The sequence below is a fragment of the Archocentrus centrarchus genome, chromosome 13 (assembly GCF_007364275.1).
Source record: "Archocentrus centrarchus isolate MPI-CPG fArcCen1 chromosome 13, fArcCen1, whole genome shotgun sequence".
In the NCBI taxonomy this organism is placed as follows: Eukaryota; Metazoa; Chordata; class Actinopteri; order Cichliformes; family Cichlidae; genus Archocentrus; species Archocentrus centrarchus.
Window position 1 is genome coordinate 40,382,735 of NC_044358.1, and position 14,400 is coordinate 40,397,134.

Below are 14,400 nucleotides of genomic sequence, written 5' to 3' on the forward strand. Positions count from 1 at the left end.
TAAACAAGATTCTGCACTGAAGAAAAGTAGATTCTTGTTTGTATGTGTTGCCAGTTGTAGTTCCCAGAAAGAAAACTGGAATCAGCAGAGGCCACTTTGAGGCTTTGGTGGATTGTCTGTAGTGTGGTCAGTGTACGAGAGAATAGTGGTCTGTGAGCAGGGGCATAAGACACTGGCTGCAATACTCCAAGTGACAGAGCAAGTGGGGCAATAATGACTCTGAATCTAATAATATTTTCTGGGGGGTTTTTTGTTTTTTTTTCATGTTAAACCATAAATCAAAACTTAAATGATCCTACTAACAAGCATTACCTCTGTAGGCATAGTCTATAATATCACTCCTCTATGCAATAGAACTACACATGTATACCCAACAGCTGTAGTCATTCACAGGCAAATAGTCCCTCCATAGATATAAACAGCAGCTGAATGTGAATTTTAATTTCATGTCACTGATAGAATGATGTCACTTTGTTGTTGTTAACACACTGTCTGCTTTATCTTTTTGTCATTCTTATTTTATACATGATACATGCATATCTGTAAGGCCTGTTTTAAATACTGGCACACAGTAGACCGCATGCCCAACCCGCAGGGATTATTTTGTTTTAAAATATTCCAGTGAAAGAATTGTGGAGAATGTCTGCAAACGTGTCTCCTTCAGAAAAGTGCCGCTGTCCCAGTTTTGTGAAAGCCACATGTCAGGCTTGCTTTACTTGTCAGCTGTGAGTAGGTGAGGTGATTTGGTCCCTGGTGTCTACCCCTCTTTCTACCTCCTACAGAGATGAACCGTCATCACTACTCGCTGTATGTCCATAATTGCCGCCTGGTGTTTCTGCTGAGGAGAGACTTCACCCAGGTAGACACCTTCCGGCCGGCTGAGTTCCACTGGAAACTCGAGCAGGTAAGGCACTAATGTTGGAATGCATATGATAGACCAGGAAACTTACTCTGAGCGTATCCTCAGCTCACCCTTTTGATAAGGTATGGACCTCTCTCACAGAGTGGTATGAAGCCTCTAGCCTGGATTATACCTCTATTAATCATCCAGTGGGATATTTTTTTCTTGGTTTAATCCACGGTGGTCTGTGTTTTGCATTAAAAATAGAAAGCTCCTGGTAAGATATTGGGATTCACTGGCAGTGGCAAAAGGCTTAAAAGGGAGCAGGAGCTATTGATGATTTACTAACAATTTCCACATCATATTCATGCAGTGATTTACACACAGCCTTGGTTTTGTGGGTGTAAACTGTAACCAATTAGTGCTTGGCTACACTAGAAATCCCTCTATAATATTTTTTTCTAAAACAAGCTAACCTTTAATTAACCCCGTTTAATTTGGAGACTCCACATGCTACTTAATATCCATGTAATATCTTAATGATTTTAGTGAATGAATAGATGTTTGGCATGGATATGAACCTTTTCTGTTGCCATTTCATCACAGTTGGAACTGTGTTTTTACCTCCTCTGCCCTTTCATAGACATATTCCTCCAAGGAATGGAATATTTCCACAGATAAAACACTGTGTTACCTGACATTGAATCAGAATTGTTGTGCAACACATCCCAAAGAAATCTGTTTTCTGTTGAAGCTTCTAATTCCAGTTTAACTTAAAACATGATTAATTTGTAAATATAATAGATATGACGAGAAAAAAAACAACATATATTTTAAAGTGAACAAACAGCCACAGTTAATAGAGGCAGAAATATGATAAGCTTGCTCCAGGGTTGTGTTTACACGTGTCTGTGTGTGTTGCGTGAAGACAGAGGCAGCTGTCTGTTGATCGTAGATGCTGTCTTAAAGTCAGACAGGTCATCTTGACTCACAAACCCACATGCTCACCCAGCAAGGACATTTGATTCAGGAGACACACGGCTGAGGCTGGACATCCAGATGCAGCACCCTGGGCTAATTTAATCAGACAGATCACTGGTCTTGATTGGGGAGGAAGCGTGAAGCGGGTCATCCATCAGTCCCCTGACAGAACATGGTGTGCGTGAGGCCCCGTCCAGAGGAATTTAGACTAGAGTTTCTATTGAGTTTATGTCATGTCTCTCGGTCTGTTTTTCTCACTTCACATTTTCTCTTTTTGTTTTGAACTTGTTTTGTGCTCCTTTTTCAAAGACCTCTGAAAATCAAGCTAGATAGTTCACAAACCTCACTGCTTCCCGCCTGACAGAAACCTTTGTACCATACAGAGGTATGGTTTCTATTAATGACATTAACAGTGATGTTCAGTGTACTTTGTCAGGCATTATGGTGCAGCTCAGCAGACGTTACAATCAATAAGAGAAAAGCTAAACATGGCTAGAATTTTGTGCACTCACTCCCTCTTTCCTTTTGCCCAGTAAAGCAGTGATAGTGTGTGTGCTATTTGTTCATGTGGTTTGTGAGCTACAGTAATATGGAATTTAAATAGTTCAATAGAAAATAAAAAATACAGTATATGTATAAAGGTCTTTAACAGTATTGAGCATACAGTATTCAGACCTGCATTTTAATATTTGATATTTAGGAGTGGATAAAAAAGTTTGAGAGCATCAGAAGTGTTCTGTGATGTCAGTTTATCCACTACTTTGATTTATGATCACATATCTGAAAACTGATAGCACTACTGCAGCACTGTTTCTGACTGGTGCTAATTGGAAGACTTTAGCATAGCACCATGTGAAACTAATATTGTTAAACATGCCAAACATCATAAGCATTGGTGCATTCGTACTGTCAGTTTGACAGATTGTGTTAGGATTACCATTTAGCTTTAAGCAACCCTGCGATTCCGTATAGCTTTGCTATAAATACATCCATCCATCCATGTTTTAACACCTAATCCATACATCATAAAGGAGGACCACTAAAAACAGACTGTTCACAAATGTAATTTAGTTCTATAAGAACTTTGGGGCTGTTGGGTCGTGGTCGTCCCCTTTGGTAATCACTCTTTTTTGTAATCAGTCAGTTGCAGATTTATGCTTCGGCCGTGCCACTTCAGACTGGCTGCTTTATGTGGCTGATGCTTTACTCATTTTTTTTTTCTTTAGATTGTCCAGTTTGCATAAAACTATTTTTAGTTCAGATATATACAGCGATCAGGTGTTGCATTCTTGTCTCTTTGAACTTTGTCTTTTCAAACAATGTTTCACAGAGGTGAAGTGTTTATCTTCATATTCATTTAAAAATTGCTTTATGCAAATGAGCAAAAGTTAAAGTAAGCACAAAATGAAAATGAAAAGAAGCTGGCTTCTCCTCAGTGGTATCTGTCTACATTTGATTTGAAATATCGGATTTGAATATCAAACTGACAGTGGAGGTACTGTAAGCAGAATTTACTTGAGTGTTGTAAACTAACATTTACAAAATTCAAGTGCGACTTCTCTTCCGGGAGCAGGGTCTCGCTACTCTGGTCGAGCCACACTGACACATTTCATATTTTCATTCTGACTGCTTACTGCTCTGTTTCAACAGTCCCATATGGTCTGTGAGCTCCAGCCGTGCTAAGTGTTCACTCGTCTTCGCAAATCCCAAATCAATCCATTATGTAGGATGTATCAAACATAATAACAGCGTTGCTTTGAGCTAACGCACTAATGTTTAGCCTGTTTATTGTTTACCAAGAAAACAGTCTTAGTTTAGAATACTATCATTTGCTAAATGGCACTAGTCGGAGTACAGCTGAAGCTAATGTGATAGAAAATAGCCTCTTGGAGCCATTAAGGTAACACAACCTGCATGCAGAGTGCATCCAGTTTAGAGGGCAGGAGAGAGGCAGTTTTCTCTTTGATGTGCTTGCTTGTTTGTGATAATTCTACAGTCATAACATGTCATTTACTCATTATAAAATACATCATATCACACTTTGAAGTCTGTTTGCCCATATGCCATAACTAATAAAATCCTACATGAATGTTGCTAATAAAAAAACAAAAGGTTAAGACAGTTAAATCTGCAGCATGTCTGAGTTTATCTTGATTTATTTCATTAGTGTGTCTCGTGATAAAAGCTTCTGTGGTCTACTCTGGCACCACATAGGCCCACATCAGTACACACAATAGCTGTGAAACTTTCTTGTCCACATTTAGAGTCCTTTCTCTTTCTTGCGTCCTCGCTCTCATCTTCCTCCCTCTTGTTAATGGTTGTCTCTGAATCCTGGGGGGCATGAAAGGAAACTTTCATTAAGTCCCTATCTCCCCTCGCCTTGTCGCCATTTCCTCCTCATCTGCTAATGTCTATAAAACAAAATGAACTTCTGAATACCTCCAACTTAGAGAACCCTTGAAAAGAAAAATCCTCCTCTCCCTGCATTGGTTTATCAAAGAAGTCCAATTAATTTCTCATACAATCCAATCATGCATTGTGAGCTGCTTCATAATAACCGGAACGGGGGGGGAGATGGTTGCAGATATTAGTTTTACCTGCTGAAAAAATAAAAAAAGACTACTATCTGTTAATAACAGGCAGCGTGGCTTTATGCACAGTGGCCTATTCTGTTCAGTGCGTTTAAACTTTGCTATCTGTGCTCTATGCATTGTTGAGGGATGAGGTTTTTATTGACTTCACTGAAAGGCTTTGCACTGAACATGTACCAGACGTGTCCTTTGTGCACACTTTCATATTCTTTAAATGCAGATCTAAATTCAAGTTTCTCAAAGAAGGACGCTGTCAATCTTGAAGATGTTTTCTGCATGAGCCAGTGCTGAATGAACCCCTGCAGGTGTTATAACTATGTACAAAATTGGATCGGGTGCGTGCAGTCTAAAAAATAGCCTTTGGCATTCACAGGTGTCCAGGAAATTCACTGTATGAAAGAGTGCCTCACAGACCCGGACTCAGACTTTAGTTCTTCCACAGTGCATTAACAGCTTGTGAGGCTTTATTGTTCCATTCACCATATCCACATGCCGGCTGTTCTTCTCCTGACATCAGGCTCAGGATGGTAACCTCAGATGCTTTTATAATATTGCATACCGCTGGGCTCCAGTTTTGAGTCTAAACATAGGGGATCTGACAGATTGTTGTCATGTTGTGGGTTCCTGATCGATCAGCATCTGAAAAGACAATAGATGCTAACAATTCAGACGCACACTGTGTCATATTTAATGATATATATGTATATACACAATGATAAAATGTTGATGTCAGCTGACAACATTTGACATTTACTTGCAATCTAATATTGAAAACTGTAATAAGCACCTGAGGGAGGTGCTCTGAATGTGAACTCATGGATGCAGAAAACCACACAGCACACATCAGAAAAATACAAGTGGTTTATTGGCAGCAATCATCAAGAACATAACAGGAAATTTGTATTTTTATGTTTTGTTTTCAATACATTTGCAAATACCAAACCAGAAAGTTGGGAATTTTTCAGCTGAAAAGATAATGTAAAGAGTTATTTCACGCATTTTCCTCTTGAAAGTGCCCTCTACGTGAATTTCAGACAATTTCAATACAATAGGAATTACAGTGGAGTTAACGTGCTCTCTGTAGATGTGTTTTTGCCTGCAGCTAACATTAGCATTCAACCATGTCATAGTCAAGATTACAGTTACAGTGTAAATGATAGAATGAGGGGCAAAAACCCATTTATTTAAGTGTGGAAATAAAACACACAGGATGCAGTCAAGCTTGCAGTGAAACATTACATTTTTCCCCCTTTTTATCAAACCCCAGAAATGTTTTTAAGTCAAATTTAGAAATATTACCACCCGCTGTGTTTTCAGTTGCCATTCAATAAGGACTCAACAAAATGATAACAATCTATAGAGTCTCCAGGCTTACAGCTGAAACTGGACCACAGCAATAAAGCATTATTAAAGCATCTGAGGATCCCACCATGAGTGCGACTGTTAGAGATAAATAGCTCCCATGTGAATACGGTCCACTGATCTAGAGAAATAAACTAATTTAAATAAAATCAGAGGGGATTAAATTAAGTTGTTTGTTGATAGCAGCTTCATTAACTTGATCATCTTCGTATTATTTAAGGGATCTATGTCAGGCATTTGTAAATTATTTCTCTAAAAGGATCCATTTGATATAACATTTGTCAATGTTATTTTAAAGCAATGCCGTAGTCCCATAATCCCTTGGCTATTTTTCAAAATATCCTTTAGAAAAAAAAAAAAAAACCTCAGTCAATAAGAGTCCTATAGCTTTATCCTAATCAGTCTGCAGTTAGAGATGGATGTGATACTTTTGAATTAAGTCTCACTAGGGCACTGTGAGATCTGAAGAAGTCCACCAAAAAATTTAATTTTTAATTGGGCATAATCAAAGCTGTAAATTAGAGGGTAAGTAGCAACCTCTTAATATTGAGTCAGTAAACACTACTACTGCTAAACCTGTTCTAAAAATGCCAAACTGCAACCAGAATAATAAAAAGGAAGCACAACAGTGCTATATCCATTTTAGTCATATGTAAGTTGCATTGAAATAACAGATCAATGGGTTCCAATGTAGAGAACTCCAGGGTACAAAGGGTTGACCCTTTTATAGCATCAAGGAAATTTCCTATATTTTTAGATTTAGGGTTTTTCTTTCTCTCTCTCTGTATATACATATGGCTTTTAGCAACAGCTTGAACCTTGGCGTGACCCAAGGTTCAAGTAACCACAGCAAAGCAATAAAATACATATTTCACACAAGTAGCACAAACCTAAAGATTTAAACTAAACTATAATTTGAGGTTAGGGTCATGCTCACGAGTGAGGGGAGAGTGGAGCAGGAGATTGACAGATGGATTGGCGCGTCATCTGTGGTGACGTGGATGTTGTGATGAAGAGAGAGCTGAGTGTGAAAGCAAAGCTGTTGATTTACTGGTCCTACCCTCACCTACGGTCATGAGCTCTGAGTAGTGACTGAAAGAATGAGATCACAGATACAAACATCCCTTAGTGAAAGGGTGAGGATTTCAGCCCATTTGTGTAGAATTCAGCGCAGAGATGCTGTTCCTCCACACTGAAAGGAGGAATTTCAGGTTGTTCAGGTACCTGACTAGGATGCCTCCTGGGCATTTCCTAGGTGAGGTGTTCTCAGCATGTCCTACCAGGAGGAGGCCCTTGAGCAAAACCAGAACATGCTGGAGAGATCAAATCAAGCTGGCTGGCTGGGGAGCCAAGAGGTCTGGATGAGGAGAGGGAGGTCTGGGCTTCTCTATTTAGACTACTGCCCCCGTGGCCCAGACTCAGATAAGCAGCAGAAGATGGATGGATGGATGTCATGTTGAACAAGATTTGAAAAAAGCAAACAAGACCATTATAGTCTTTATAAGTCATTATTAAAATGTTTACAGATGTAATACATCAAGTGTGAATTGGGATAATTTCTTCATAGACTTCTGTACAGTAGGACATCTTTTTGCAACCAGAGAAGTCGCCCTCTACTGGCCACTAGAAAGAATGTAAGTTTACGATACTTCATACATACAGTAGGCTTTGCATGTCAGACTCAGAGACTACATCCACTTCTGTCTGTTCTTTGTCCTTGCAAGTGCACCATCTACTTATTTTTTTTTTTTTTAAAACATAATCTTAACACATCATTGTTTCATGTTGTGACCCAAGGACACCACTCTAAACAACCATCCCCATTGATAAATAACTGAAATGATAAATTTGGGGTCATTTCCTACATTTGGAGCCACTACGCACGGGTTCGTGAAATTGCTGTGGCTGTGATTCTATCCCTTCAGGACCATAAAAGATAGAATTTTTTTTAAAAGTTGACTATTAACTAACAGTGGTATATCATTGCTTTCATGTTTCTGTGTGGTTTAATACTGTGAACCCACATAGAAAAGTAAATAGAGGCTCTCATTTTTCAGTTAGAATAAAGACAGCATTGTGTCCTCATTTGAGAGGCTGGAGGGATTTTGGCAAGGGGAGAAAATCAATGAGAAGTCACCTCGGGCCTTTCAGCTGGCAAAAAGAACAAGAAAAACCAACAGGGATAATTGAGATCTAAATGATGTTTCTACCAGGAGTCTAAATTGAATGTGGAAAGGACATCATTACATTCAGCTACCCAATGGAAACCACTTATTTTTTTTTTTTTCAGAAAGCAATCAAGCAAACACTCAGGGGGGGCTTTCTCTGATTTCACAAGTGGACAACAGTGGAAATATGAAAAGAAATCAGTGGCCATTCTTGTTGTGTGGTACATGTGTCATGGAGACTAAGGCAGTGAGACAGCTGCACTGGGTGGAAATATTTACAAAGAATAGTTTGCTCTTTTGCACGTACAGTACAGCGCCTGTTTTTCAGTGCCTGTTTGAAATCAGTGGAACAGCGTTTTCTGTCAGTCTTGTCTAACACTAAAGACTAGCACAGGCAGTCAAGGTTCCTGGAGCATATTTTATAGCAACTCGATGAAGGGTACGCCATTGATATTTAGTCGTATTTTTCAGTTCCACTGCTTCCATTTGAATAGTGAGAATAAGCCATTGTTGAGAGGCTTTACTAAAACATATGAAATTACGTGTTCTCCAGCAGATGCTATGCTTATTAGTTTTGCTTTTTTCACCAAAAAAAAAGAAAAACTTGGTCATTTAAAGCTACAAATGCTGTTTTTTGTTTTCTTTTTTTCTTTCAGCTGGGAATGCAGCAAATTTGAAAACTAAACGATTTGAGCCTTAAAGCAACACCTGCATTATTACCAGCTCTTGGGAGTCCATCTTAAGGGCCCTAACCTCAGATGCAGTTCTATAATAGCTTATTGTTTTTAGTTTTGCATTGTGCATTTCAATAAATGATTGTGTGCTCAATGCATAAAAAATACATACAGAAGAAAAGGACACGGGAGTCATTTTGGCTCTGGAGCACGTTTTTGCCCCGGGCCTGCCTCATGAGTTAATTTCATCCTCAAAATAATTGTAATTCTCCGTCTCCTGCGGCTGTGTACACATGCAGGAAACAGAAACAGTGGTCGTTGAAAAGTCAGATTAATAACATATGCAAGTTATTTTTTTCGTATATTAAAATTGCATTACATATATTTAAATTCAGAATACACTGACAGAAGGGTTCTACCTGAATGTTATTTGAGAAAGTGTCTTTCTAACAAACTTGTCATTTTTTTTCCAAGAATGATAGACAACGTCCTCTCACCTATGTTTTGAACGTAATTACTCATAAACACTCAAAATAATGAAAATAGGATCATTATGTGCTATAGCCTTATAACTGTTTGTTTGGAATATAACCAGCTGTTAATGAAAGGTTTTCTGGTTTGTTTGATGCCATTGTGAAAATCCATGCCTCTTTGAAGACTATGATATAATTATGGATTATGGATTTCCAAGATTTTATTCAGTATTCTCAAAGTTCCCTCAGTATATTCTGACATTCTTTTCCTGTACTCAGTGTTTCATTTAAGAAAGTTGCAGTTTTATTCCATATAATTAAGCTGATTTATAAATAATAATACTGTCTGTGTCTATAATATCTGTACAAATAATGTGTGTGTGTGTGTGTGTGTGTGTGTGTGTGTGTGTGTGTGTGTGTGTGTGTGTGTGTGTGTGTGTGTGTGTGTGTGTGTGTGTGATTTTTTAAAGAGGTCTTCAGAGGTTGTATAAAGTGTTCCTGCTTTTTCACGCATCTTCAGTCCAGTCATTGAACTTGATCATTTTCAAAGCCACGTAACACTGGTCTATGAATCAATCAAGTAAAGAAAAGGCACCTAATTCAAGTGATTATCCAGCATTACAACATATAGCTGACAACTTAGCAAAGAGCCAATTGTATCTTTAGGAACTTTGTTACTAGCAGTCACAGAAAAACACCATTTGGTCCCATCTTTTTAGCTGAATCTATAAAAAATAGATAACAGAGTTTAACAGGCATTTCAATGAGGAACGATCATTAGGAAGTATTGCACATGATTTATTGATACACATAATTCATAATTCAATTAAGCTGTTTGGTGGTTAGACTCCAATGGCCCATTGAAGCAGAACAGAATCCCAGCAATGATAAAAATTAGAGCAGGACCCCCCCGGAGTCTAGACACCAGTGGTGGTGAAGATAAAAATGGAGGCTTGGACGATGCACTGAGTGACTTGCGTGAGGTGGAGATGGAAAGGAGGTGGGTTGCACAAATGAGTCTGCAAGTAAGAATGACAGGTAACCATTGAGATTTAAAGCATGCAGACTGGAGACTGTTTGGCTTGAAGAAGGTGGCAGAAAGATAATTAGACTAGAGCAATGATGTCAGTTTTGAGTCTGACAGCATGGGAAAGCAGAACTTATGTAAAGAATAAACTAGAAGCCAGGAAAGCAGAGAGAGGAGTGAAGCAGAAGCTTTATAAAATAGTATTTCTGCACCAACAAGATGATTCCCAAAGAACCATGAGCTAAAAACTTGGAATATCTCAGCATGGTGTGCAGTGTGTTCTTCAAAAATTTGAGGAAAGTGGACAAGTGGAAGACAAAAGTATAAAATGGCAGGGAGAAATGGTCTCAGTGGAAGGGCGGCTGTTAATAAGAGAAGAGAAACAAAGAGAAAAGGCTGAGGCCAAATTACACAAGAGCTAGACTGAAAATAAGTCACAACAGGTCTAAATGAATGTTTAATCAATATTTGAAAAATTTTGGTTCAAAGCATCATCGGAGGAACAACAGTGAGTGTTTAGAGCCATCTGTAACACATGGTGGCGGGTCTGTCATAGTTTGAGGCTGCATTTCACACACAGTGGAACACAATCAGTGATGGATTGGCCTCCCCAGAGTTTGCATCTCAACAATATTGAAGCTGTGTGGGATCATCTTGGCAAAGAACAGAACAAAAGCAGGTGACAACATTTTAGTTATAGCATGAGCTCAAATGCACAACTAGTAAATAGTCGTTGCTGTGAGTGCAGCTGCATGCTGATTTAACCAGAACTTAACTGCTGTGCAAAAAAGTTTTAAAAGCCTGAATCTGCTTTTATCATAAAGGTTTAATATTGCATCAAAAAGGATGTTGGCCAGTTCAATGATCCACTTTGCCTCATTTCCTGTGGACCAGGTGTTCATTATTATTTACTGACTGATATGCTCTTTTCCCATCTTCACAGGGAACGTATAACTAGCTAAGGCCACTTTAAACGTGTGTGCGTGCTCACATCCACGGGGCACATCAACAGTTGCTGAATTTATGCTTAGTCATGGCAATAAAAGATGCTCGCCACTTGGCATGATCTCCCCCACAGTTGCCGCCTAACTGGTTCAGGCTCATTGTCGAAACAAGCCTCTCCTGAGCGCAATTTGAATCCCGAGCATCTGGCATTTTCAAATTGCTGATGTGCTGCTGTTGACTGCTGTCATCAGAAGCTCCTTGTTAGTAAACTACAGGTTGTTTTGGGACCGCCCTACCTGATGAGATTATGAAATTATGTTGTTTTTATTCTTATATCTGGGGAGAAAAATGTTTATGCTTGCAGGAAAACATTGGACACCTGTCTCGCTCAGGAAGGAGACAGGAAGGAGATTCTGAGAAGGCACGCCTCATTCACGCATACTGGTTTCCTCTCGGGTCTAGACCTGCTATGAGGAGCATAAACCATTACTACAGGCTCAGAGGAGCACATGCAGCTGCCTCCTATTTTGCACCAAATTAATGTGCAAATAAGGGTGGTGCAATTTTGTTCCACGTGCGAGAATCATACAGACGAGTGAAAAAAGAGGCATGGTGCATTTTTTGAGTTTTAGCTATAATAATTCACAGTAGCACAAAATGTTGAAGAACACTTTTAAAACAAACTGCATTAGCCAAAAATCTCAGTGTTTTATTTATGTGTATATATATATATATATATATATATATACATCCCATTTATCCTTAAATATGAAGCTGCAGAAGTGCCCTGGTTAATAACAAAGATGGGGTTTTTTTTCTTGATTTCTCTGTTTTATTGATAAGCTGACATACATGTACTGTATAAATGTGTCCTGCAATAAGCAAAAAGAGGGCAGAAAAACCTTTAACTGCTGTCTGTCTGTTACCTTAGCTGTGCTGCTATTTTACCTTCTTTCTGTAAGACATACATACACTCAAAACCAGCATTTCTCTCCTCATGGGAGGGGTCGTGTTGAATGATAGATGACTCCTACTAAAGAGCCTGCTAAATTTAGAGCTCTGCAGCACCAACGGACTCAAAAGAGCTTGATGGGCACACACACACACACACACGCGCGCGCGCGCACACAGTTTCCTGGCTGTCTAAAACCCATGCAGGCTTTTGTCTTATTATACCTGATTCTTGTTTTGTCTATTCACCTGAGACCCAATGCCCGCACAGTAGCACACACACACACACACACTTTTACTCTCCCCACTCCTACAGATGTTTTTTCTGTGTGTTTGGAGCGTCATCTTTGCTCTGGGGTCAGGAATAAGATCTCACTGTTTACCAAGCTCAGGGCTAAGATCTCACAGCTTTACTCACAAATACTGTGACCGGTGTCTGGCTGCACCCGGAGAGGTGTTTGTATGTGTGTGTGGGGGGAGACTTACAACGGCCTTCACACACAATCGGCCATGCCACTCTACCTGTAAAAATGCATCAACTGGAGCATGCAATTCTTCTGTATCAAAAATCCCTCTGAAATACAGTTGTCACCGCAGTCTCCATCCACTGTCTGCTGCTCGCACAGCACATACTCACATTAAAGCAATGGATTTACTTCCAAACAGCAGAATAGCTGCTCCTGGATTTTTGATATTGATTGGCAGTCATGTAGATGGACTTGTTTGTATTCAGGTGTAGGATCTTATTGACAGGAGGAATCAATAGCCACGCAAAGATGAAGGGGTAGAGGCAGAGGACAGGGGAAGAAAAGGAGCGATAAAATGGATAGAAAAGGTAACTCAGCTAGAGAAACACCTCAGGGGACAAAGATCGAAAGAGAAAAACACGTTAAGGGAAGATGGGGCGAGACAGAGGCAGTGAAGAAAGAAATGTCAGAATTTACCTCCTACTGAGACAGACATGCAAATATTTAGAACATACTGGAGGGAGGAGCTGGAAGAAATGGACATTAAACAATAGATATCACACACACACGCACATACACAAAATGATGGACAGATGTGAGATCGATACAGTCACACAGAGTGTAAGGAGACAAAATATTCAAACAAATAACTTAATAAGTGAAATTGAAGCAGGCAGGTTTTGCCGCTGCAGTCCTCTTAGTATGATATCACTCATTCATCACAGGCGACATTATCATATTCTGCCGAGGCATCTCTCAACCTGCACTACCACGGTCCGCTTCACAAATGAAATCAGCCTTTATTGCAAACACACTTTTCAAAAGCCAGATCCATGTAGTTTTCCATCATTTTGGTTTCTTTCCAATCCCAGCATCCTTGGATAATATCGCCTCACCTTTATGTGAGGTCTAAGTGTTGTTGGTCTTAGAGAGGTGGAAACGGCACCGGAGAGGCCACTAAATGACTGAATGGCTTTTTTTTTTTAACCTCACTTACGCTGTGTGTGTGTGTGTGTGTGTGTGTGTGTGTGTGTGTGTGTGTGTGTGTGTGTGTGTGTGTGTGTGTGTGTGTGTGTGTGTGTGTGTGTGTGTGTGTGTGTCTTAGAGAGAGATGCTACATATGCAAGGTGGTGTTGTGTGGCAATTCTTGAGTGTTACATCGCCTGAGATGCAATGTCATATAAATGTCACTTCACAGTGTAACATTAAACTTTCCATATGTCCACATATCAGTACGATTCCCTATCCCAATGAGGAGGACATACGCGAGACTTGTCTTATTAAGAAAAGCCGGCTGTAAAATAGGTGAAAACAAGCCCAAGAAGTATTTCCAAGAAAAAGTTGTTTACCATAGAAACAGACAGTCCACTGTATACAAGCCTAATAATCTCAGCGTTTCTACCACTGAAAATCCAGTTTGTTTAAAGCTTGCAGCTGATCACTGGGACAAAGAAAAAGTGTGTGGAGGAAATTCTTGTCATGATATTGAGTTATTTGGCCAAAATTATCAAGCGATAATTGTGACACAGCACACGAAAAGCCGGCCAAGACAGACCGAGACCTCCAGCTGGGTTAGCTGTGTGGCAGGCAGGATAGGACCCCAGAATGCAGACACGCAGAGCAGAACTGAACTTAAAAGTGCTTTATTTGGGGAGTGACAAGAAATAATAACCACAGCTATACTGGAGCTGGTCGGGAGCCAGGACTAGATAACAAACTATGGAGCAGGGAGACACACGGTGTGGTAAACATTGACGACAACACGACAACGGACCAGGGGAAAAACGCAGACAATATATACACAGGGTATAACAAAGGAAGAGGCAACAGGTGGGCAGCTCAGGTGCAGGTAATCACAATGGACAAGACCAGGGAGTAAACTAAATGCAGAATGAAGGGAAACAGGAATTCAGTATGAAT

At 39.7% G+C, this 14,400-nt stretch overlaps 1 protein-coding gene across 1 annotated transcript in view; it reads left to right on the forward strand.

Annotated features, from left to right (window-relative positions):
* Positions 1-14,400, forward strand: part of LOC115791027 (calsyntenin-2) — a 324,417-nt gene that overhangs the window by 239,799 nt on the left and 70,218 nt on the right. The window contains exon 8 of the mRNA XM_030745109.1: positions 783-904. Within this exon, the coding sequence (XP_030600969.1) occupies positions 783-904 (122 nt within the window). The remainder of the gene's footprint in view (positions 1-782; positions 905-14,400) is intronic.